Source organism: Scardinius erythrophthalmus, assembly GCF_964197995.2.
Source record: "Scardinius erythrophthalmus genome assembly, chromosome: 18".
In the NCBI taxonomy this organism is placed as follows: domain Eukaryota; kingdom Metazoa; phylum Chordata; class Actinopteri; order Cypriniformes; family Leuciscidae; genus Scardinius; species Scardinius erythrophthalmus.
The window spans coordinates 10,570,587-10,596,683 of NC_138238.1; the positions used below are offsets into that span (position 1 = coordinate 10,570,587).

General features: G+C 36.2%; 2 protein-coding genes across 4 annotated transcripts; both read left to right on the forward strand.

The window, feature by feature from the left end:
- Positions 1 to 3,686: 3,686 nt before the first annotated feature.
- Positions 3,687 to 8,169, forward strand: cox11 (cytochrome c oxidase assembly homolog 11 (yeast)). 2 transcript variants are annotated; one of them, XM_081392288.1, is made up of 5 exons: positions 3,687 to 3,771; positions 4,696 to 5,060; positions 5,142 to 5,297; positions 6,892 to 7,017; positions 7,195 to 8,169. In XM_081392288.1, exons 2-5 carry the CDS (start codon positions 4,743 to 4,745, stop codon positions 7,375 to 7,377), a joined length of 783 nt encoding a protein of 260 aa, XP_081248414.1. In that variant the 5' UTR covers positions 3,687 to 3,771; positions 4,696 to 4,742; the 3' UTR covers positions 7,378 to 8,169. The 2 variants fall into 2 exon arrangements, with proteins under 2 accessions (XP_081248414.1, XP_081248415.1); XM_081392289.1 differs by having other exon boundaries at positions 3,749 to 3,808.
- A 364-nt stretch (positions 8,170 to 8,533) lies between these two features.
- Positions 8,534 to 24,787, forward strand: rab40b (RAB40B, member RAS oncogene family). 2 transcript variants are annotated; one of them, XM_081392406.1, is made up of 7 exons: positions 8,558 to 8,659; positions 8,957 to 9,183; positions 19,562 to 19,622; positions 20,293 to 20,353; positions 21,100 to 21,177; positions 21,622 to 21,844; positions 23,732 to 24,787. In XM_081392406.1, the coding sequence occupies exons 2-7, from the start codon at positions 9,018 to 9,020 to the stop codon at positions 24,001 to 24,003; spliced, it is 861 nt and encodes a 286-aa protein (XP_081248532.1). In that variant the 5' UTR covers positions 8,558 to 8,659; positions 8,957 to 9,017; the 3' UTR covers positions 24,004 to 24,787. The 2 variants fall into 2 exon arrangements, with proteins under 2 accessions (XP_081248531.1, XP_081248532.1); XM_081392405.1 differs by having other exon boundaries at positions 8,534 to 9,183.
- Positions 24,788 to 26,097: the final 1,310 nt, after the last annotated feature.

The window sequence follows — 26,097 nt, forward strand, 5'->3', positions numbered from 1 at the left end:
TTCTAGTAGGATTTTTCTGACATTTTCTTATGCATCTCAGAGCAAAAGCCATAGTCTGCAGAGAGCTTCCAAAGCATCAGAGGGATCTCATTGTTGAAAGATATCAGGAGAAGGGTACAAAAGAACCTCCAAAGCATTAGGTATACCATGGAACACAGTGAAGATAGTCATCATCAAGTGGAGAAAATATGGCACAACAGAGACATTGCCAAGAACTAGACGTCCCTCCAAAATTGATGAAAAGATGAGAAGAAAACTGATCAGGGAGGCTTCCAAGAGGCCTACAGCAACATTAAAGGAACTGCAGGAATTTCTGGTAAGTATTGTCTGTGTGCTACATGTGACAACAATCTCCCGTATTCTTCATATGAATGGGCTATGGGGTGTAGGTGGCAAGACGGAGGCCTTTTCTTACAAAGAAAAACATCCAAGCCCAACTGAAGTTTGCAAAAACAAACATTAAGTCCCCCAAAAGCACGTGGAAAAATGTATTACGGTCTGATGAAACCAAGGTTGAACTTTTTGGCCACAATTCCAAAAGGTATGTTTGCACTACACATCACCCAAAGAACACCATACCCACAGCGAAGCATGGTGGTGGCAGCATCATGCTTTGGGGCTGTTTTTCTTCAGCTGGAACCGGGACATTAGTCAGGGTGGACGGAGTTATGAACAGTTCCAAATACCAGGCAATTTTGGCACAAAACCTTCAGAATAACCATTAGAAAGCTGAAGATGAAGAGGAAATTCACCTTTCAGAACGACAACAACCCAAAGCACACATCCAAATCCACAAAAGCATGGCTTCACCAGAAGAAGATTATTGTTTTGGAATGGCCCAGCCAAAGCCCAGACCTGAAACCAATTGAACATCTGTGGGGTGATCTGAAGAGGGCTGTGCACTCAGTTGGAGTGCTTTTGCAAAGAAGAGTGGGCAAATATTGCCACGTCAAGATGTGCCATGCTAATAGACTCCTACCCAAAAAGACTGAGTGCAGTAATAAAATCAAAAGGTGCTTCAACATTAAAGGAGAACTCCGGACAATTTTAGAGCTCTTTTTTTTTTGTTTTGTTTTTTTTAAATTTGGAGTGCTGTCAGTACAGGGAACAACGACAAAAATCGGTCGACTTGTCGAGTTCACGCGCATAGGTTTAGTTACCTATGATCACGCGGGTGAACTCGACAATCGACTACTGTGGACTTCGACCGAAAACAGGAAGTAAATACAGGTATGTGCGCTGGCTGAATAAACATCATTTTTATTCATATCTTTCACATCTACTGCAGTCAGATTCACCGTGTTCACTCTAAAGGAATCACTCAACATGGCTGGGCACTTGTAATGACACATCAAGGATGTTAAGAGGCTAAAAGCAGGTTTAAAACTTGCCCCATTTAAGTCAACAGGGTGCAAATTTTAAAAAGAGGATGAAAAGGCATGGACAGGGTTTGTAGGAGTGTATGGGATGTAAATGAATTAAGCAAGGTGATTTACTAGGGTTTGCGCTTGTCAATTTACTAGTGTTTGCATCATTAAAAAATGTATGGATGTAAAAATACCCTTAAGTCTTAAAGACTCCCTGTGGTGAAAATCAGGTTTTCAATGTTATTTATGTCTTGTTTATTTATGTCCTAAGACAAACCATGTGCAAATTCATTAGTCAACACCATTGCTGAGTACCAAAGATCTGTTTTCAAACCTATATGGCTGAATTAAACCAATATTTCCACCTACCAGTGTGCAGCATTTACTACAGTTGACCAAGTGGATCAGGTAGTCCGAGCTGGTGTGATTGGGTGGAGGCAGGGACTAATTTGCATATTCATGAAGTGAGAGTGTAGTGTAGTTATATTCAAGTAATTTTAAAGGTGCTGTATGTAGTTTTTAGCGGCCTCTAGCGGTGATGTTTCAGATTGCAACCAATAAGTTTACAAGCGCGTGCTCTTACGCGTGCTCGAATTTATGAGCGAGCACTGTGGGTACCGGCCAGACTGAGACACAAGTTACAACCGGACGTAACACACAAAGCATCCCACGACAACATGCTGGAAACTCGGGTAAACTCCCACTGCAACGTTAAAATAATAGGCTACTTTTATCAGCTTGACGTTAAACTAATGCTCCATGCTCGTACCATATGGAAACCCTATCAACCATGCCGAATTCTGTCACTGCAAGCACCATTTCACATTTTCTTCAGGAAATGGACATTCTAGGTTTGTAAATAAGGTTTCTCCATTATTCAAATGCCCTGCCGATGGTGATCCGTGTTTTTTACCCGAAGTTCATCCGATTCACGTCTGGCCTTACGAGCTTCAGCAGAAAAAAACTTTTTTTTTTTTAGTTTATCAATATGTGGAGTTTGTGTTGGAGTCTGTGTTTTGCTGGGCGCTGGTCGTTTCTTAGTGTTATCAGACATGTCATAAGTTGCATAAGTCCATGTCATAAGTTGCAGTGTCGTCGCTGTTGAGTGCAAAGTCAGTAAGCTAGACGAGGCGAGAGGCTCGGGAGCGCGCATGCAGGTGACGTCACTGGCGGTAAATCCAACCCGGGCCCTTCACATAAAAATAAGTGGATAATTTTAATGTGAGATTACAACCCCTTCACACACAGGCAATAAAAAAGGATTCGTTTTGGTAGAAAATCTACATACAGCACCTTTTAAGGTATGAAGAATTTATTTTTACAGGGAAAAAACTTTTAAATATATTATTGTGCTTATCAAAGATAGTTTTTGAGGGATACATATTATTGACCGCAGGCCCAGGGGGACTCTGGTTCCTTGAGGTTAAACATTGCCATTCAGGCAGTGACCAGGAGGAGGCGCTTTGTCACAGTCACAATATTGAGAGAGACCTTGCTGGCAGTGAAGACATGTCCAGTGGATTGCAACTAGACAATTTTTCCCCCCAGAATTCTTTTTTACCACTTGTGTCAATTAACTTATAACACAAATGAATCAGATTCAATCAAATTAGAAGTTCACAAATTCCAGCGTTACATTCATAAATTATCATCAATAAATGTTTTCTATAGGCTACGGTGTTAGTCAATTACACAACATCCTCAAACACCAGCAGATCCTCAGGTTATGAAGCACAGGCTGTAAACACATAGTAAGACAAAATATTGAAAGTGTATTTTAAAACAAATGGATTTTTTATTCAACTTTTTTTTTTTCTTTTTTTTTTTGCATCACGATCTAAACAGTATAGTTTTCAATCCACGTTCAGGGATTTTGTGTAATATTAAAGCAAGACCAACCTAACAACCCCACCCCAAACGAACAAACAAAAACAGGAATAATTTAACTTTTGCAGGTAGGATAATTATTTAAAATTATGCATGACTTTTAAATGTACTGCTGTTTGTTATTATTGCACGAAAGGGACTAACTAGAGAATTACATAATTGTGCTCATTAAAAATTAAGAGATAGGCTACGTTTTTTAACTTAAATGGCTGTCCATTGTGATATGATTGCACCTATTCTGACCGCAGTACACTTTTTGATTTACACTTTAGAGATTACGACGATTTTTTTACTTTTACTACACTTACCCTGGGCACTTAAAACGGTTATTATAATATGCAACATGTTTAATGTGACACATTTCGCATTAAAATCACATTTTCACCAAGCAACAAGCAAGTACAATAGGCCTACCTCAATCTAGAACCCACCGGAACTTTAGCAGTAGCGGCCTGTACCCGGGGAACTTTAATCTGTTGCACCAATAGGTTGGCGTTTTGTAACATGTTTTTGAAGGGTGAGTAATATGCACATACCTTCATCATTTAAATCAGGTAATGCTTCAGCATCTTCTATTTAAAATACGTGTTAAATTCCGTTTTAATTACATATTTAGTCACGCGATCATTATATACATACACAGAAATGGGAAAGGCTTAATAACCGGCTTAACAGAATGGATTTTAGCATGGAACATTCTTCATGATTTAAAGTTGTACTGTAACAGGACTTTCTATTCTGTGTTATTGTTTGGTTATCGGTTTAAAGTGTCTTATAATCTAAGAAAAATACTTAATTGTTGTTTAGATTGACTATACAGCTTAATGATTGTAAATTAGCGTAGTAGCAAATAAAAGTTATACTGTAAGTTGTTTCATAATTCATATGCTGTAAGTGTGTTTTCATACACACTATCGTTCAAAAGTTTGCTGTTGGTTTCTCACCCAAGTCTGCATTTTAGTATTGTGAAATATTACAATTTAAAATTATATTTTAATATTAAATATATTTGAATGTATTTTGAAATGGCTGAATTTTCAACATCATTAAGTTTCTGTTCAATAAACTTTTATTATGATTATCAATGTTGAAAACAGTTGTGCTAAACCATAATATGTTTTTCAGGATACTTTAATGAATAGAAATAAAAATAAACAGGATTCATATGAAAAACCAATATACAAGTCCTCTGTCACTTTTGTTAAATGAATTGAATTCTTGCTTCTTGCTGAATTAAAGTATTATTTTCTTAATGATTCCAAACTTTGAACGATAGGTGGACTTAAATGTATTACATTTTTAATGTGTGTTATTTTCATTAATAAACCATTTATTCACATCTAGGTGCAATACGCCTTTATTTGAGTTATGGACTGACACACAGTCTGTGTAATGTAATCCATCATTTAGTAATCATATCTGCCCTTATCTTATGTTTTAGGTGAAACAAACCTGTCTTGAGGGGACTCCACTAGTAATTCTAGGATTATGCTATTACCGTTTCTTCTTCGTGGGTGCACTGCAAAGCACTATATACAGCAAGCACTTTCTAGCACTCGGTTATGCGTTAATTGCTGCAACATCAGAGGACTAGCCACATCCAGCGTCCAGCTCTTCCTCAGGAGAACCCCACAGCGATTCCTCAACCAGTCACGAGGAGCTAAAACTCACAAGAGGAAACATCAGAGCCAGGAAGATGACTGGAAGAAAAGGAACAAGACCATCCTGACATACATTGCGGCCGCCGGAGTGGGAATGATTGGCATGTCATATGCTGCTGTTCCTCTCTACAGACTGTACTGTCAGGTCAGTATTAGATTGATAATCTCAGAGCCATTTATGGTGGATATTACAGTATTACAATAACATTTTCCTCTCTTACTTCAGGCAGCAGGACTGGGAGGCACAGCAGTAGCTGGACATGACGCAGAGCAAGTGGAGACTATGAAGCCAGTTAGGGAGCGTATTATTAAAGTGACCTTTAATGCAGACACACACGCCAGCATGCAATGGAACTTCCGTCCACAGCAATCAGAGATTTACGTAAGATTATAATTTTTATTTGTGACAATCTTTTTATTCAGTTTTAAAATGTGCACATCAATTTTATTATATGCAACAAACATTTATGTGTATAATACAAAAAACAACAAATATATATATATATATATATATATATATATATATATATATATATATATATATATATATATATATATATATATATATATATATATATATATATATATATATATATATATATATATGACAAAGCAAAAAACTGATTTGTGATAACTTTGCAAATTTATAAATAAATAAAAACTTAAGTAATTGCATAAGTATTCATACCCTTCTCTGGGACACTTGCGATTTAGCTCAGGAGCATTCCAATTTCGCTTGTAAATGTTACTACACTTCTAGTGGAGTTTACCTGTGGCAAATTCAATTGAATGGGTATGATTTGGAAAGGCACAGGGTTTCTCAAACTCGGTCCTGGAGGGCCACTGTCCTGCACAGTTTAGCTCCAACCCTGATCAAACGTACAGGACAGTGGCCCTCCAGGACTGAGTTTGAGAAACCCTGCTCTAAATAAACTGACTAACAGCTGAAAATGTAAATCAGAACAAAAACCAAGCCATGAGGTCAAAGGAACTGCCTGTAGACCTCAGAGACAGGATTGTATCAAGACATTGTCTTCAAGACATCAAGACAAGAAATTCTGCTGTATTGAAAGTTCACAGAAGCACGTAGCCTCCATAATAATCCTTTATGGAAGAAGTTTGCAACTACCAAGGCTCTTCCTAGACCTGGCCTCCTGGCTAAACTGAGCAATCAATGGAGAAGAGCCTTGGTTAGAGTCGTGACCAAGAAGCTGATGGTCACTCTGATTGAGCTCCATGATCATGATCACTTCACCTATCTTGGCTTTATGGCAGAGTGGCCAGACTCAAGCCTCTCCTCAGTGAAGAGACAAGACAACCCACTTGGAATTTGCAAAAAGCAAACAGGACAATGACCCTAAGCACACAGCTAAGACAATACAAGAGTGACAACACTGTGAATGTCCTTTAGAGGCCCAGACAGAGCCTGGGCTTGAACCCAGTAGAACATCTCTGCACTGGAGAAACCTCAACCGGTCCACCGACAGTCCCCATCCAACCTGACAGAGCTTGAGAGATTCTGAGGAGAAGAAAATCGACAAATGCAGATGTGCAAAGCTTATCACATCACACCCAAAAAGACTGGTGGCTGGAAAGGTGCTTTAACTAAGTGCTGAGTTAAGGATTTGAATACTTCTAGTTTTTCCTTCTTAATAAATTTGCAAAGTTGACACAGATCTGTTTTTTGCTTGGTTATTATAGTGTATGGAGTGTAGATTGATGTGATAAAAGTAATTTAAAGTAGACAGCAACATAACAAAATGCAAAAAAATAAATAAAGGGGTTTGAATACTTTCGCAAGGCACTTTATAGGTAGATAGATCAATCTGCCTCCCAGTACTAAATATTTGGAAATATAGGAGTGAATATTTAAGGAATGCACTTTCATGTGGGAATTCCTTAATATGTTTTTCATATAATCTCTCTGAAGATGGAGACTACCAAATTGATTATTCTGTGTTTGAACGTTTTCTCAGGTCGTACCAGGGGAAACTGCGCTGGCTTTTTATAAGGCACGGAATCCCACAGGCAAACCAGTGATAGGCATTTCAACCTACAATGTTGTACCTTTCGAGGCTGGACAATATTTTAATAAGATACAGGTAAACGTGATGCATTTAAATGAATCCATACAAACATTACTATTATAATCTGTCCATTTATGTACCAATTTATTTGTTAAAGTTGACATCTGTATGCAGAAATGCCATCATGTATTACCTTCTTAGCTCACTGAATAGTGTGCTAAATTCTAATACCCTGCTTTGTTTTTCCGTCAGTGTTTCTGTTTCGAGGAACAGAGGTTAAACCCACATGAGGAGGTAGACATGCCTGTATTCTTCTACATTGATCCAGAGTTTGATGAAGACCCCAGGATGGCACGAGTTGACAATATTATACTCTCATACACCTTTTTTGAAGCCAAGGAAGGACAGCGGTTACCAATCCCTGGTTATGGCTAATTATGCATTATTCAGAGACTTTTAATCAGAATTATCTTCAGGAGATTGTGTTCTGTAATCATTTTGATAATGATTACTACATGTGATAATGACTGAATCAAATGGTTAAATCAAAAATTTAAGAGTGATCAAAGCTGATAATTTTTCTGTGAATGTTATGGTTAAGACAATAAAATATAAGATCTTATTTTTGCACACCCGTTGATATCAAACCACTGAACTATTATGCAACATTTGTGAATTTGTGTCAATATAGTCTTTAGGACGCTAGAGGGCAGCAATTGTGAAGTTTATTTTAATTCGTGCATGTTTATTTTATTTTGCGCACATGATTCAAAACTTAATTGCATTGGAGTGAATGTTGGAATAATTAATATTACAGGGCATTAACGTTGCAGCACAAAAAAATTAGTCTATGGGTTTTTTGGATATCATACAGCTGTAACAGATACATGTTATATAATGTATGTGCTCTCATTGGAGCCCCAGTGAACAATATTGAGCACTATGCTGAAACATGTTTTACATAAGCAGATTCAAGTCACAAAATGAGATCATAGTTGATGCAGGGGGTCCATAGAGAGGATATGTGAAACATTAAAAAAAAGACATTTTCATTTCTGTTTTTCTAAATATTGTTCTGTAAATGTAGTCATGATAGTGGATGTATGTATTATAATAGTGTTAGCTATAGTGTTAAATGTTAATAGTGTTGTCTGGAGTGTTTGTAAAGGCTGAAAACCTGATGCAAAATACTATCATGGTAAAAAATATATAAAATAACTAACATGCATTAATGGATTAGATAGCCTTTTATTCTTACACTTAAACGTAGTTATAAGTACTGCGATTTTAGAAGAAGAGATGAACTACAATAATCTGTCGAGAAACTACAATAATATTACGTCATTAAAGCACTACGTAATTCTTCGTGCCCCGGAAAACAACAAACCCGAGCACGCGCTTGAAACGCGCTGGAGCGCTGACGCAGAATCAGCTGAGCCACCGTCCGCGCGGCAAAACCTAAATGGAGGAACTTACGGGGGCTGATCTGCCATCAGCGCTTATAGGATCAAAACAGCAGATTGGCCACACCCTCTCCAACACAAAATGGGCGTTTGCGGGATTTAATGGACGCGCGTATTGTCCAATAAACGAGGAGAGCTGCCCTAGCAACTCCACACAGGAACCAATCAAGGAAAATCTAAGGATGAACTTACATTTTTCTGTTTAGGGAGGCTGATAGAAGAGATGGATCGTGCCAGAGAGCTCAATGGACTAGGTTTGCTCGAAATACAAAGATAAAAAACATTAGGAGTGATTTATTAAGATTAACATTTATTTTACAAGTATAAACGTCTAATTTAAGAAGAGTCACTTGCCTTATGTTACTATACTGTAAACATATCAGGGTCTTTATTTACCTACAAATGTGACGCAACAGCATCAGTGGATCCACAACCAGAATCTTTGAACAATAGGACAGCTTTAGTGATGTACTGGATATGACATTTTAAACACAGAAAAGACTAGTGAAGAAAACGCAGGTTTGTTTTTTAAAAACGGCTATATTGTTCAGTTTTGGTGGCTTGAGGGATTGAACAGAAGTCCATCAAGGGACAGTTACATGATGCACCAGAATGGGTCATCGGGCTGATGTGAAGATGAACCACAGGAGCAGCCCAGCAAAAGCTTATGATTTCCTCCTGAAATTCCTGCTGGTTGGAGACAGTGATGTGGGGAAAGGGGAAATACTGGCCAGTCTGCAGGATGGATCCAGTGAATCACCCTATGGATACAATATGGGTAAGTTATGATCCTTGTATTGTACAAATGAGACTAAAGTTGGACAGTCTATGCATTTTCAGGTGAATCTATTATCATGGATTCATTGGATTGAAGGTTTTTCAACGTTTTTATCATGTATCATGATGTTCAGACTACTTGCAGAAATGTTACAAAAAAGCATGCCAAGCATCATGACTACATCAATACAGTTGTAAACACGATAAATCTTGCCAATACAGACAATTTATTAAAAAAAAAAACGATTGTCCACTGAAGTACATTTATTTAAAATGTTTCATTTATTATTACAGTAAATATGCCACATATTTTAAACATATAGATCACATTTCTCTTCTAGCCCCGGCTTGCCCAGCTCTTATTTGCAGCTCAGTAGTTTGTAATGAGTTTCTCCCTGTTTTGGAAAACTCTTCCCAGGGGACAAAATCAACTGTAGTGAACTCCCCGCCCCTTTGGGCTTTCACAGCTAAATAACATATTTTCATGCATCTTGTCTAAAAGACCGTCAACATTCTGTATGTGACAGAAGCAAGTGGCTGGTATCACATTACTAACAAATCACAACATCTTTACATGTAATGACTTGTACCGTATATCACTTATTAACTAAGTACCAATCAGCTCTCAGTGTGACTCCTTAAGGTCTGTTAATTCTTAGTAATTTCTATTTCTTCAGAATGCTATCACAGGTTTTGTTGTTATTTCACCATGCATGCTTGAACAGGAGGAACAATATGCGTACAGTTTTCATTGTAACAGCATTTGGTCAAAGTCCTAGGTCTGATGAACATTTTGAGTCTCATTTTAACAGCTTATATTACACTGGAGTGATTTAGCGAGTAAATTGACAGCCAATCACGGGGGGTTGCCAGGTCTGAACAACTAAACCAGCCCGATTGCTGATATAGCAGAACCTGATTTCACCAAGTGCGACATGTAACAACATTCCAATCAAGCAATCAGAGAGAGTTTACAGTTTATGTCAAGATTAGGCTTATAACCAGGGTTAGGTGCTTCTACATCAGTGTTATTCACCTATCATTTCCCTCTGTTTTTAAGGATACCATAACCATATATCTTATGGTTAGGATTACATTTTCGGACAGGAATGTTGTTCCAGGATCAACAAAATATGTTGACCCAGGAAAACGTCTAACTCAGCAAAATCAGGATGTGCGGAGGTACCGGTTTCCCAGTATAAACCATGTTCCAGGGGTTAAAAATCGCGCTTCAGGGGGGACTACAAAAACAACCCACGGCAACAGTGTTAAACTAGCCCAGTACCGCAGGAAAACTGTGGACTTGGCAACACTGGCCAACCTGTTCATTCTAGGGTCAGAGGCTGACTGAGATTTGGGTGGCTTGCACAGTTGTGTACTCATTTATCCGAGCAGCTGAGGATGCAGTGCCAGCCACTTTTAGAAGAGGGGCAACAGGTTATAGAAGGAACAAAAAAATAAATCTTTAGAACAAGAGCCCTTAAATAGTCTTTGAATCGCTGGACAGGACTATTACTACATATTCCTGATGTCGACATGAATTGCCATTCGCAACCCATTTTTACCTCTGTAATGTGGCTTTCTGAGCATGCAGGACTTTTGTGGATTGTGAAAAGCTGACTTTCTAAACCAAAATGAACATCTTAAGTGATGTCAACAAATAAGTTGCATTGATTACTAAATCATAATAAGATCAGAAATGTGCATTAAGAAAGTAAATAGGGTTGAGTTTTCATGTTGACTTTAAACTCTTCTCTGGTTGCTCATTTCTAGCTCAACAGTGATGAAAATTTAATACCCCACCGCAGGCTTGTGAAATTGACTTCATACTACATTCATTTGCATACTCTCTAGAAAAAATATTGCCCCCGTTGGGCCAGTAAACAGCCCTGCCAGGATGCTAATACTTAGAAAACAGATCCCAAGACATTGGGTATGCAAGCAATTAATAGACTACTACTGGAGCTTTTTGCTGTTTAGGTTGCTTACCAGATTCAGAACACTTTCTACATCCTATTCTGCCATATTCTATAACTTTTGTATTTATTTTGCATCATAACCTTGAGAGCAACTCACAAAATTCCTTATAAGTGCATACATGTACATGGTCGATAAACTGCATTATGATTCGACAGGAAAGCTCTTGCCTACGGTAATTCTCTTGCCAACAGAAGTCTCTGTTGGAATTTCTGTTTATAGAGATTATTACCACTGGCCAACACTGTGCTCTGTGACTGCTGAGCGAAATGCGGCTGAGGGGAATAAGGATGCAGCCAGGCTTTGCTGGCGAATGTGGCGATAAAGGAGTGGAACATTCTGATGTTTATCTAAACACTTGCATGAACCTCTCAAGCCATTTGTTTGTTTGAACGATGAAAATGGAGCAGTGACTTCTTGGTTTTAAAGAAACAATGACAGTTGAAGCTTTGCAGCTGTTCTTCACCAAGAGAGAAATCAGTTCTGCGTCACTGAAACATTTATCCCACCGTCTTATAAATAACGAACAGGCTGATGTCTTGCTCAATGTGTTTTAGGTTATGTAATGTCTGTGGAGCTTAATCAGGGTAGACGGCATATTTGATTTTGCACAAATGAAAATGAGGCTGTGAGGGGGAGAAGAACAGTCTATTCTGTACAGTATGTTGTATTGTCTTAGATCACATCTAAATTTAAATGATCACCAAATATGTTTTTAGTTTATGTTGCATTACCTTCTTAGATTTATACTGACACCTTGCAGCATCACACAAAAGCGACTCTTGCAATTACGGGTGCCATATTGTTTATTGGCCAGTATTAGGTTTTTGTAATTTATTGGTATTGGTCAATATTTTGGTAATGAATGTTTATTTTTGCATGCTCATTTAGATTACCTTTGCCGTCATCCAACACTCACTTACTTTTATATTTCAAAACACTAATAACACTGTTATAATCTTTAGCAAATCTGAAAAGGTACATAGATTTTTCATACTGTATATTATACTACTGTGATGCATAAATTCATTTATAGCATTCATAATGAGTTTTTAGTATTTTTATTTTTAATTGATAAAAAAAGTATAGAATTTTAAATAACTAGTGCTGTCAAATTGATTAATCGTGATTAATCACATCTAACATAAAAGTATGTGTTGACAAAATATGTGTGTATATATTATTAATGATATATATATATATATATATATATATATATATATATATATATATATATCATATATATGGCTCTCTCTGTGTGTGTGTCTATGTACACACACACACACACACACACACACACACACACACACACACACACACACACACACACACACACACATATATATATACACAGTATAAATCAATCATTCATTTTATATCTGTGTATAAATATATATGTGTGTATAAAATATATATATAGGCTTTATATGTATGAAGAGTTCAGATGCAAAAGCCTCTAAGTGCCATCTGAAATTTTCCTCTAGAATGATCATTTTTTTTATGTATATTTAAGTTCAGTAATTTCACTTAAATGACAATTATTAGGTAATTTGCATTGCCATTTAAGTGAAATTATTGAACTTAAATATACGAGCTTGATAAAAATGATCATTCTAGAAGAAAAGTGTTTCTAGAAGTTTGTAAACACAAACTTATGTTAGATGCGATTAATTGCGATTAATCGATTTGACAGCACTTAGGCCTATATGATACTGATATGACTCAAGTGTTTATCTCATTTATCTCTATGTAATTTTTTGTGAACATATGTGAAATTTGTCAGTTTTTGACATCAAATGTACTGTTTTTTTACTGAGTGCACCTTTAAATATGGTGTCTACCCTGACTAAGGTCTATAGGAGTTTAATTAAGCTGTTTTAAATTCTGGCTGATCTGTTTGATGTTATTTTCAGGTCAACCAAAATCTCCACAGGCCACAAAGCAGCTTGCAGTATATTTGGTTTGTGTATAATTTCATGACTTTAAATTTCATGGGGATGGATCAGTAAGTGTTAGCATAACTGTTTCTCTCTAAGCTCTAGATGTTGAACACCATTATCCACGGAGGCTTCATCCTCATCCACTGACTCCCGTTGATCCGGCGTATGTGTCATCCCGTCAGAAAAGGTCTATGGCTCGCTGCTGGTTGTTGTGAGGAGAGGTGCAGAGCAGGGTAATTGCGCGGGGAGACAGAAAGAGTTAGTGTGAAAAAAATCTGTCAGGATGAATCAGAGCTTGCCCACACAAACAGGAAGACTGCATCCTACAGGCACACATTTTTATAAAGAAAAAAAAATAGTACAAGCTGGTGTTATACAATATTTGTCTAACTGCATCACGTTGAATTGAATAATTCACAATAAGCCTTTTATCAAAAGCTTGATAAAAGATTTATTTAGTGGTGGAAAATATGATGTAAGCGCTGATCATGTTTATTTGATGATATTTTTTTACTTTAGTATGAAGAATCATCTAATTATCTTAAGAATTTATTGCTCAACTTTTAAAGAAATAGATGCTTTTTTTCAGTAAGGACACATTAAGTTGATCAAAAGTGACAGTACATTTTAACATAAACACAAACACATTATATTTTAAATAAATGCTGTTATTTTTAACTTTCTATTCTATTCAACATTGATAATAATAATAAATGTCTCTTGAGCACCAAATCAGCATATAAGATTGATTTCTGAAGGATCCTGTGACACTGAAGACTGGAGTAATAATTATTAGAAATTCAGCTTTGCCATCACAGGAATAAATTACATTTTAAAATAGATTAATTCAAATTGTGATAATATTTCACAATATTATTTTTTACTGTATTTTTCATCACATAAATGCAACCTTCGTTAGCATACGAGACGTCTTTTAAAAATATTAAAAAAATCTCACCAACCCCATATTTTAAATGATATAGTGAATGTTTCTCTGACCTAATCAAAACCCAATTGACAGATATTATTGAAGCATATTAATAATAGCCTGTTGTATGTCAAATAAATAAATCTTTGCATTTATTAAGTATTATAGATGTAGTCCTTGTGACTCCAAACAGAACTAATGCATAATTTTTCATGAAGGACTTGATACCTGATACTTTATTTTTAATGTCCAGAACATGAGGGTTACACCTCACCATTTTGATATGCTGCAATTCCCTAAGAGTGACCTCACAGTTCACAGGGTGACTTGGGATTGTGTTTGGTTCACTTGATTCCATTCTTTAGTGACAGCCATGGTGTTTTTAAATCGTCTTTCTGTCACCTTAATGGAATCTGCCAGTTGTTCCATGTATATTTTCACAGTGTTGGATTTCTTTCTCATCGCAGTGGAATGTGTGATAAGTTCTGAAATTCCCTATAGGAGAAAGAGCGTTCAGAATGCCAGTGTGTATGTGTGTGGAACCTGGAACCCCCATGGAGGTGACACTAAAAGCTTTCCAATCTCAGCCCAGGCATCCTCAAGTGTTATGTTCATAACTACAGACATCACTTAATCATAGTTGCTGTCATCCAAATTCATGATCAAAAGAAGGACATTGTAACTGAAATTGGTGAAGACTAAAAATGCAATCTTTATTTGAACATAATATTCAAACTCTCAGTGGACCACTCTATAGCTGTTCTCACCACTTGCTTTTCCCATTTGCAGTTATTAGATTATTAGTAGTGTTTGCTAGGGCATTATTATCACTCATACTTTTGCTCATACTAGGAATTTGAACAAACCCCTGCTTTGTTTTATAACCCGTCCTGCACTGTTTATGTTATCAACCTGAATGATACCTCAAATTGCGCAGCTTGTTTAAGAGAGATGCTTTTACTTTACTACGCATTCAGGCTTATAAAGTTTGGCAGGGACAATATGTAAGGACCAGAATATCAATTAGATGGGATCTTAATGGGATCTTTTAACTTGGACAACTAAACTGCCCAGAACCCTTTAACTGCCGCTAAAAACCATTAATAAGAAATGATTTGTTGTTTAGCAGCACCCTGGCAACCAGTCAATGAATTAGCATCATGACAGTAGGTACTACACTTGTTTTGATAGTGAAGTGTCCATCGAATATGCACTTAAGAATCTTGGCAGAAGTATAGTTATCTGTACTTCAGGGGTGTACGACATCACGATTTTTGATCGTGGACGATTAAAATGCTCCAGATCTGCTTTTGAAGAAATATCGTAGTATCGTGCTACAGTGCATTCTATCAATTGCAGTCCTGGCTCCTCCGTCCCAACATACTGTACAGTGCGATTCACATAACATGTTAACACAGAGGTCGAGTTACACTAACGGGATACTGCAATTCACAAAAGTTCATTATTTGCATGTGCTTAAACCATGCCGGTTAAACATTTCATTCGCCTGCTGATGGGCTGTTCTAACATGGGCTTTTCTGAGCACATACCCCAAAAGCACACAGGCACCTTAAAGTCTGTCAAAAAGGGCTTGGTTACTGGACTTATTAACTGTCTTATTGTGTCAATATTGTCAAATACACACAAGGTTTACTTAAACACAGTTGGTTATGTCTAAAGTGAAAGCAAATATTTGAGAGAAAATCGGGTGCATGTCATATGCGTGTATATTATGCGTTCCGGTCTTAAAGCGACAGTAGCCTAATAGTAAACATGCTGCCGCTTGTCTGGGATAGTTCCCCCAAAAATGAAAATTATGTCCTTATTTACTCACTCTAATGTTGTTCCAAACCTGTATTAATTTCTTTCTTGCCGGTGTCTGTGCCAGTGGCCATATCCGTGCCGGTGTGTTAGCGTCGGTGCCGGTGTCTGCGGTGGTGTCCGTGGCGGTGACCGTGCCTGTTTCCCGGTGGTGTCTGTGCTGGTGTCCGTGCTGGTGTGTCCTTGCAGTTGTTTGTGTGCCGGTGTCTGTGCCCATGCCGGTGTCCATGCCTGTGCCCGTGACGGTGTCTGTGCCAGTGGCCATGTCCGTGCCGGTATCACAATAAAATGTCATTACTTGATTTTTTTAATAATAGCCTACCAATTTTAATCATAAGAAATACAGGTAGCCAATTATATTAACTTATTTTGCCAGTGTTGCTTTGTTTCTATTTTGGCAGTTTTTGTTCAGACCTTTTTTGTCATTGAAAGAAGTCTCTTAATGTATCAAGGCTGTATTTATAATAAAATACTGTAAAAACAGTAATATTCTGAAATATTATTACAATTTAAAATATAGCTGTTTTCAATTTTAATATAATTTCAAATGTAGTTTTTACTACTTTTTGTAAATGTATTCCATTTCAGTAGCCAGTCTACAGTGTCACATGAAACCATTCTAATTTGCTGATTTCATAACATTTATTATTATGTTGAAAACAGTTGTGCTGCTTAATATTTTCTGAAAACCTTTTTATCAGGATTCTTTGATGAATAAAAAGTTTAAAAGAACAGCATTTATTTGAAATAGAAATTTTGTTTAACGTTATGTCTTTATTGTCACTTTTGATTAATGCAATGCTTACTGGCTAATTAAAAGGTGTTTTTATTCGTTTTTTTCTTGAATTGCTTTCTTCTTGTTTAACCACATTTTTTCAACAGAGCAAAATAAATAAATAAATACAATAATAATAATTATCCACATGATACTTGCCCTTCTCCAATGTAGAAATGAGTCTAAAAACTAGATTTGTGCCAACGGACAGCAGGACTCATCATATTTGAAACATACTTACAGTATATGAATTAGTTTTGAAAAGATTTTGAAGAGAACATATATTGTAACGAGCATTGCAGTTTTGTTAGAGTTTTTTTATGCTTGCTTTCAGTGGATGAATGTAAATATGTGTGTATGTCTGTGTGTTCTTGTGGGTTTGTTTATGTGTACTTGCTGGTTGATTTGATACCATAAATTCTATGTTTATCTCTGTAAAGCTGCTTTGAAACAATCTACATTGTTAAAAGCGCTATATAAATGAGGATGACTTGACTTGACTTGATAAATGTATGATTGTGTGAATTGCATCAAGACATCGGTGTGTGTGGACTGTGAAGTGTGTGTTTCTGTGGACAAACAAAATAATATTGATAATATTAATAATTAATAAACATTCATGTTCATAAAACATTAACAATAGAATTTGCAGCTCTGTATTTTAGCTTTGAAATGCTTGCACAAATTTTACAACCTGGCAACACAACTAAGTTATGAGGTTCCTGCTGATATCTTTCAAGACCTGGGGACAGTTGCATACATATAGCCATCATGTTAAGACTGTCTTAGTATGACCAACTAGCAGTTAGTTAGGGGTAATCAGTCTTACCTTTCGGTATCAAATTAGATCAATCTTGGTTTTTATGTATCTGACTTGAAAAAGTTATGAACAGGCTTAAAGAAAGGAATTTGATGACTACAAGCAACACTATCTTAGCAGTTTATACAACCTGTCATGCAATGTTTATGTAATGTGTTGGACATTAAACTTAAAAAAATTCCTGTGTTCTACAACTTCCTGTGTTCAATTAACTTTGAATATTATCACTTGATACTCTTAAGATTATAATAGATGTAACTAAGTTGGTGTTACCATGAACATAAATTAGCATATAAAAGGTTTAAAGTGGGCTTAAGCCTGGTTTATACTCGCCGCATCCTCATGAGTGTGAAGGTGCGTGCGACAAAAATAACATCTTTGAAAAACATCGAAAAAAAATTACGTCAACCCCATTTTGTGTGGCGGTGTGCATGGCATTTTTTGTCATTTTGCATCTAAACCGGCGGCACCCAGTTTGCGCTTGTTTAAATTAATTGCTTACATTTATAAAACAAGCCTACAATAGCAGAAATAAGTCTTTATAATGAAAATTAAAGGTCCCGTATTATGCCCCTTTTCACAAGATGTAAAATAAGTCTCTGATGTCCCCAGAGTGTGTATGTGAAGTTTCAGCTCAAAATACCCAACAGATCATTTTTTAGAGCATGTTTAAATTGTCATTTTTTGGGGCTCAGAAAAATGCGCTGTTTTAGTGTGTGCCCTTTAAATGCAAATAAGCTGCTGCTGGACGACCCAGGGGGCGGAGCTTCATGAGCTCGCGCTCAGTCTCTCAGGACAATCTCATCTCAAGGAATGATGGTAATATCAGAAACTCTCAGTAACGGTGTTCATTTCGAGTCGGACAATAATGCCTACAGAGTCAGAGTGCTGTATAGAGATGGAACAGGTATAGTTTAGTCGTTTAATTACGGTTATTATAACGTATTTGTCATCTGCTTGTATGTTTCCATTATTTATTAATAGCCTACAAGTCTGCTGTTTCAGACCAGGTCCGAATGATGATCAAACATATACTGATGAGTTTAATAAAGTTTATTGTACATCACACAAAAAGCGTCAGTTTTACTTCAGAAAATCACCGTAAGAGCTGAGTAAACACAGTAAGTTATTAGAAGTGCGCAAGTACATAAACGAATTTCGGTAGAGTTGAGGGAGCATTCCTGTGGGCGGAGGTTATTAAAAAACTGTTCTACTGACGTCATTAAAGAAGGAAGTAGAGGGATGTAGTCCAAACGGGCCGTTTCGATGTAGGCGATTTCTGTTAAATAAAATATCTCGCTTGGCATTGAACTTTACAGATATTGTTTATACTCCAACAACAACATTACACACTAACTAAAGTTTGAAACATGGGATCAAGAAGAACGGGACCTTTAAGGTCCATGTTTAATAAAATAAAATAAAATTAGAAAATATTTTAGAGACTGTTGTTTAATTTAGTTTTATACATATGTTCTCATATCCATACATTTTGTTCTAATGTCACAAGTAATAATCTCATGGTTTGCTGGGTTTTAAACAATTCTTTGGTTCTGGGTTTGGTGAAGCATAATAAAAACAAACATTGTCACTTGGTACACTTGTGTACCTTCTCACCGCTGCTTCCTGATGGTTTAGACTAGGACAATTCCTCAGAGTCGCCCCCTGTCATTTCAAAGACTAGTACAACAGTGAGCGCATCAAGTATAAACGCCTCGTGTGTTAGGAGAGGTGCGAGTGCAGTCAGTGGAGGCTCGCAGTACAGAGCCAGGCGAAAGGATATAAACAAGGCTTTACTTCTCCTGTCTAATCAGTTAGCCATGCCTGTCTTTTGTGATGCCTGAAGATCAATCAGATTAAGTTAGGGGTCATACAGTATCTTCATTGTGATTGGTTGATCAGGGCCCAATCAGTGAGCAGAAATTACTTTCATTATAAAAAAAAAAAAAGATTGGTTTAAACCAAATACTATGTGGTCTCCATTCCATTTGCTTTGCTTTATTTGTGTAGGAAACCTTTTCGAAAACTAATTTTTGCGATTACACTTGGTGACGCAATTGATTCATAAATTACACACTTCACCTTTAAGTAATTTAGTTATTTCTTTTTCACTTGTAGGCATTGACTACAAGACAACTACCATACTCCTCGATGGACGCAGAGTCAAGCTCCAGCTTTGGTGAGTAGCTTTACATCACAGTTACTTTTTCTTGTAAACCGTAAACCCATGACTGCAGCACCTGACAGCTCCTTGAAATACACGTTCAACTTTTAAGTTTCAGCTTGATTTCTTCCTGTTATCTTCTTGAATTCAAACCAAGCATGAAGAGAGATTCAAGTTTCCATCACGCCTGTGTTCTCTCAATGAGGTCCTTTTGGTTTCCAAAATATGAAGTGAACATGCCAAACGTCTGGCTATGTTAATTACAGCGCTCCTCAATAAACTTCCAGTGAAAAATTCAGCCAAGTCAATCCCACTAGCCATGCCTAGAAGTTGTTTATATATTCTGGCACATTTCAAGAGAACTGAGTTTTTTGCAAGAATCAGGAATGAATTATTGATAATCTGGCCTTGATAGACGAAGCATTTTAGAGCGAAGTGTTTGTGATACTCCAGTCCTACTCACTGGAACATGACTGGCACATCTTGGTGCTGCGCTCAGCCCTGGATGGTGAATGATTCATTTCACTGCTCCTACTCAAAGTCTGCTGCCCTGGCACCAACCACAGAAAGCTCCTCGTGTCACCAGGCAGAGGGAAAGACAATAGCTACAGACGTATTGAAGAACAGAAGTAAGATGAATGTGTTCTTTGTGATGCGGACCCTCTGTGTTGTGTTGTTTTTGCAGGGACACCTCAGGACAAGGCAGATTCTGCACCATATTCCGTTCATATTCCAGAGGAGCACAGGTATAACAGCAAAAAAATGATAAAAACACTTTGTAAATACAAAATTAACAATTGTTTACAATAAAAACTTTAAATGATTCATAATTAAAATGTAAATAATAATAATAAAAATAATATTTGAAATAATTTATATATATTTGAAAAAATATTCTATTCATAATTATTATTTTTTAAATGTAAAATAGTGGAAAATGATTTCATCAGTCACCATTTTTGTGAGTGTCTGTTTTAAATGTACACTTTAAAATTATTTTATTAATAATTATTCATTTAAAAATGTAATTATTTAAAATAATTGTACAATTATATAGACAAATAGACTTTAGGAAATGGGCTGTTGAATATCTCTGAAATCCCAGTGTTCCCAGACAGTTGTTAAACACCACACCCAAAGATCAGCAGTTCCTGTTGAAAGTGTGGTATGCTATAAATCAGAGTGGACTGGTATTGTTGACATGACATTTCCTTGTTCTGGCAAACACAGATATCCTAATAACAGCAACTCTTTGAGCAATGCCACAATCTTTATTGACATTACATCATAAACTTCTTTGCCAACAATTTTAGTCACATACAATATGAGATGATAAATAGTACCACCTCCAGTACCACATTCGTTTCCTTATCTGAGATGAGGATGAATGTGTTATTTAATTCAAACTCAAAAACTTAGCAAAAATAAATAAAAAATCTTACATTTTGAAAACTGTATGTTATCTATAACTAACACAATTTGTTTCTCACAGGGTGTTATCCTTGTTTATGACATCACAAACCGGTGGTCTTTTGATGGCATCGACAGATGGATTAAAGAGATTGATGAGGTAAAATCAGATCTATCAGATCCGAAACTACTGAAGTATTTAGAGTAATAAGCATGTTAAACCTGATGTGCAATATGGGTATAAACAGACATGAGGTCATGCTAGTGGTTTTGGAATTACATTGAAGATCTGAATAAAACATAAGCTAATCATCTTGAGAAGGTGCTAAGATAGATGCGTATCTCCATAAATCAGGAAATGTGCTGTTTTATACAACTCGGTTATGATTATAATTGTTGCAATTATAAATGATGGCTTTGTAACTAATCTGTGTCGATAGCAGGGGTCTGATGATGCGCACTGGGAATGGCTGTGCGAGTTGTTTCAAAATTGCTTTATTAATAAAGCGATTGTCTTGACATAAATATAAAACACATCAGGAAACCAGTAATGTCTTGAAGAGATAGTTTATAATCATTGATGTACTGTTTTATTTTTACCCAGCATGCACCAGGTGTTCCCAAGATCCTGGTGGGAAACAGGCTTCACCTGGCCTATAAGCGGCAGGTGACGACTGAGCACGCCCAGGCCTTTGCAGAGCGATTAGGCGTCACATTCTTCGAAGTCAGCCCTCTCTGTAACTTTAACATTACTGAGTCCTTCACTGAGCTGGCCCGAATTGTGCTCATGAGGCATGGTATGGAGCGACTTTGGAGACCCAATAAAGGTAACAAGCCTCTATTGTCAGGATTCATACAAACAAAATAGGTCATGTGTTTATTATAGGGCTTTCATTTACATTCAGACATATATGATATGGTCATTATTGAGCTGTCTCAGAAATTCACTTTTGTCACTATATGACATTTGTTTTATTTGAATTTTTCACCGTTGAGTCCTGGTGCGTGCTAAAAAGGACATCTCAGGATATATATAGGGATATATATATATATATATATATATATATATATATATATATATATATATATATATATATATATACTGTATATATATATATATATATATATATATATATATATATATATATATATATATCCTGAGATGTCCTATGTATGTATATATGTATATGTCCCAAAAGATATGTATATGCCCATATGCATGTATGTATATATATATATATATATATATATATATATAGTTTTATAGTTGATATCACACTTACAAAATATGTAACAATATTTTGTAATTATCAGATGTATTTAATAGTTTTCAAACTGTTTCTTGGGAAATAGAAATTTCAGTGAGTTTATAATTTCAGTGAGTATTATTTTCCTTTACAAGAAAGACATTATTATTTTGTATGTCCTCTGTAGGAGGCATCAGGACTTTTTATATTTTGGGGAGTCTACAGGTGTATAGGTTAAAAAGACAATATTCCTATGAAATACAGTATATTTCTATGCAACTGTTAGCGTTCTCAATATTGTTCTCATTATTACAGTATGTTTTTACATTACAAGTTAGCCCCAAAACACGTTGTTAAACACTGTACAGTATAAGATTGGAGTACCATTGTTTGCGTGTTTGCACATATTGTGTAATAAACCAGGAAGTAAAAATATTTTCAACAAATCATTCACTATCATACTTAACATAGTTGAGAAACTAAGTGAAATGATTTATTCATATATGTTTAGTGGAAGTTTAGTACTGAAATACAACAACACAACAACACTGCTAGTGTCTTGTCTTCTTAGGAGTTCTGATGTATGATACAGGAAATATATTATATTACAATATTAAAATTCAATTAAAATGTTATATTTCTATTGCCAAAAAAGTGAAAAATTGTAGTAAAAATGTCAGTTACATTTACAATTACATAAATGTAAGTAATTAATTCATATAAAATAGACAAAAGACAGATACATCTAGTCAATGGTACAATACCATCTCTGTTGTTTCACTGCTCTTCCATCAACATCTCCCTATGACTCATTGTGTTGCTGAGGTTGGAAATGTTCTCTCAGGGAATTAAACAAGCTTCGCCATAAATGCTTTTGACATGAGATGATGCATTAAGGAACGCTGTCAGACCTTTTAGTCCTGCCTTTTCTGAGAATGACCACATAAACAACAGCCATACATGTTTTTTTTTTTTTTTCTCAGACCAATGCTGCAATTATGTATAGGCCAAATGAACGCTTAAGAAACCTGAAGTATGTAAAGCTTTGAGACTTTATAGCGCTCACAGCAGAGACACCCAGTGTTCAAATATCAATGTAATGGCATGCCGCCCCCAAAGCACATTTCTCTTAATAATCATAGCTTTGCTTTATGCTAAAAAAAAAAGCTTGTAGGAACAAGATCAAGCAATATGAAAACATTTACTGAATAAAAGCATCATGTTTATTTTGACTGGAGATTATTTAAAGGCCAAGGAATATGATAAAACAGCTTCTTGTTTCCATTGCATGACTTCATCCTTGTAAGACAAACAAACTGTTTTAAATCATGATGATAGATAGCTTGCTAATCTACATATGAATTTTGAATTTGAGCAGTATTTTATTAGAAAAAATCAAACATTTATCCTTCAGCCTTGCATTTTTCCATGCCTGTAAACCAAAACCTGTTGTTTTCTTTTGTCCAGTGTTGAGTCTGCAGGACCTGTGCTGTCGTTCTATCGTTTCCTGCACTCCAGTGCACCTTGTGGACAAACTTCCACTTCCTGTTGCCTTAAAGAGCCATCTGAAGTCCTTCTCTATGGCCAACGGCCTCAACGCCAGGATGATGCATGGACGTTCTTACTCGGTCATAGCCAGCAGCGCTAAAAAAAGGACCGGAACCAAAAAATCCAAAATCATCTATCCGCCTCTGAGCCCATCCCAGAACTGCGCACGGACGAGCTGCAAGATTTCATAGATCAATGCAGTTGCTGTACTTACAATACACACTCACAATGCAATTTAAACAAGGAGCTAGTGTTCAAAGCCACCACAGTCTTACAATAAATAAGAACGAGATAGAGAACTGTGGCTCGTGAAGTCTTTGATTTATTAGGTGTTTGACCAAACTTGCTCACAATGTTGGTTTGTTTGAAACACAACACATCCTCCTGGCTATATCTAACTGGGATTGCCAGAGAGAAGTACAAGAGAAGATCTGTTTCTTAGTGTTGCCAAGCCTTTATAATGCTCTGCATTGTTTAAATAAATGTACAAGTTCTTCTGTCTTGTAAATGTATTGATGGTACTGCATTTTCCTGTGGAGGACTCTTTTTGCTACTGAACTTGGACCAAGCCAGCAGGAGAAACAGACAGCTTTCCTGTTTTGTGATCACTTTCTAAATGGACTTTACTGATAAGTAATACCAGCTTCTTTTTTCTTTAATACTTTATTCAGACACTTTTCAGGGGCTATGAGAGAAAAGTCAAGGTTGAGACACAGCTCTTTGTATTGTGTATATAATTTCTTTAGTTTGATACTACATTGTTAGAATTCTTAATTATTGTGATACACTCGATCTGTTACCAATATTGTTATTAAACAATACGTTTATATGGGAAACACACCAAAGACCTGGGAGATTCATATGTGGCTTCATTTGTCACGTTGAAAACAGTGCTAATATTTCAGATTTAAACTGCAAGCAAACAGAAATTTCTAACATGCTGTTACATCGGGTTTTAAATAAAGATCAGTGATAAAATCAAGAGGTCATGTTGTCTTTTATCAACCATATGTCCACTAGAGGGCAATGTTTGTTTTCTTTTAGGTGGTCTTGTCTCCAACTGGGTTTGCTAGTGCTATGATTTATGCTTGTGGACGAGAGTGGAATTGGTGAAAAGAAAATGAATGATTTTTCCAAAATAAACGAAGCATTTAATTACTGAGGTTGAATTTGGGGAAGAAAAAAATCATGTTTGTGACATATATCAGCAAAATAGTGTAATGCAATACAGTTTAAGTGCCAGGGGCAAGGCTAGCGGTAGCGGAAGATGTGAAAGTACTATTGAACTTGATCGAAGCTCTTATTTTTTAAATAATTATTTTTCTTCTATTTAAATTCTTCCATAGAAATGTTTGGTAATATTTTTAGCGATAGTTGTCTAAATCGTAATTTTAGTGTGAATTTTCTATTTTAATTTTACTATTTTAGGAGGTTGCACTTTTCTGTTTTTTTTTTTTTTTTTTTTTCAGGCTGAAAAATAGTCCCTATTCGTTATCCCTCCGCTTATTACGCAAAACAGGAGAAAAATTGGATGTAACTTTGTACGGACAAGCATGGGCGTTAGTTTGGTTTGAAATGTGCTGGGGACAGAGACGCATTCGGAAGTGCTTTTTCAGAAGTGCTGGGTACAATGACGCATTCATTTTTTTTCTCTCTTTCGCGCAGGTTATGTTTTGAAAGACGATGTCCAGCTCAGGCACGGGCACGGCCCCACTTTTCAACAGGCCCACCCAAAATTTCTGAATATTCCGCTCCGCTCGTTCATTCCGCAGGGTCGCTCGCTCAACCCAGATGTCCTGTTGCCTGGTTCGAAAATATGTGGAATAAGGGCTGCTTCCGACTAAAAGTTTTTTTTTCTAGTCGACTAGGATAGTTGTTCATTTAAGTAGTCAGGTCCGGATCTTCAAGATTGTGTAACCCTGTAGGCATTTTTGAGGAAAAGTTGTTATACCACATTTTTAGAAAGTTCTATGTCTCCTGAATAAGGATCCACCGTATAACATTTGAAATAAGGGTCCCATTTTCTTGTAATTGTTATTGAAAGAATAGGTGCATTATTCACAGCCGAAACACTAGAGGTGGATAGGGTAAATTTTTGAAGTTATAGATATTACCATAAAACCTTTCCAGTTTTTCACTTACATAGAGACAGACATTTTTTGTATTACAAGTTTTCTGAAATGTCATGTTTACATATGCAAATGAGGCATACCAGTATATATATATATATATATATATATATATATATATATATATATATATATATATATATATATATATATATA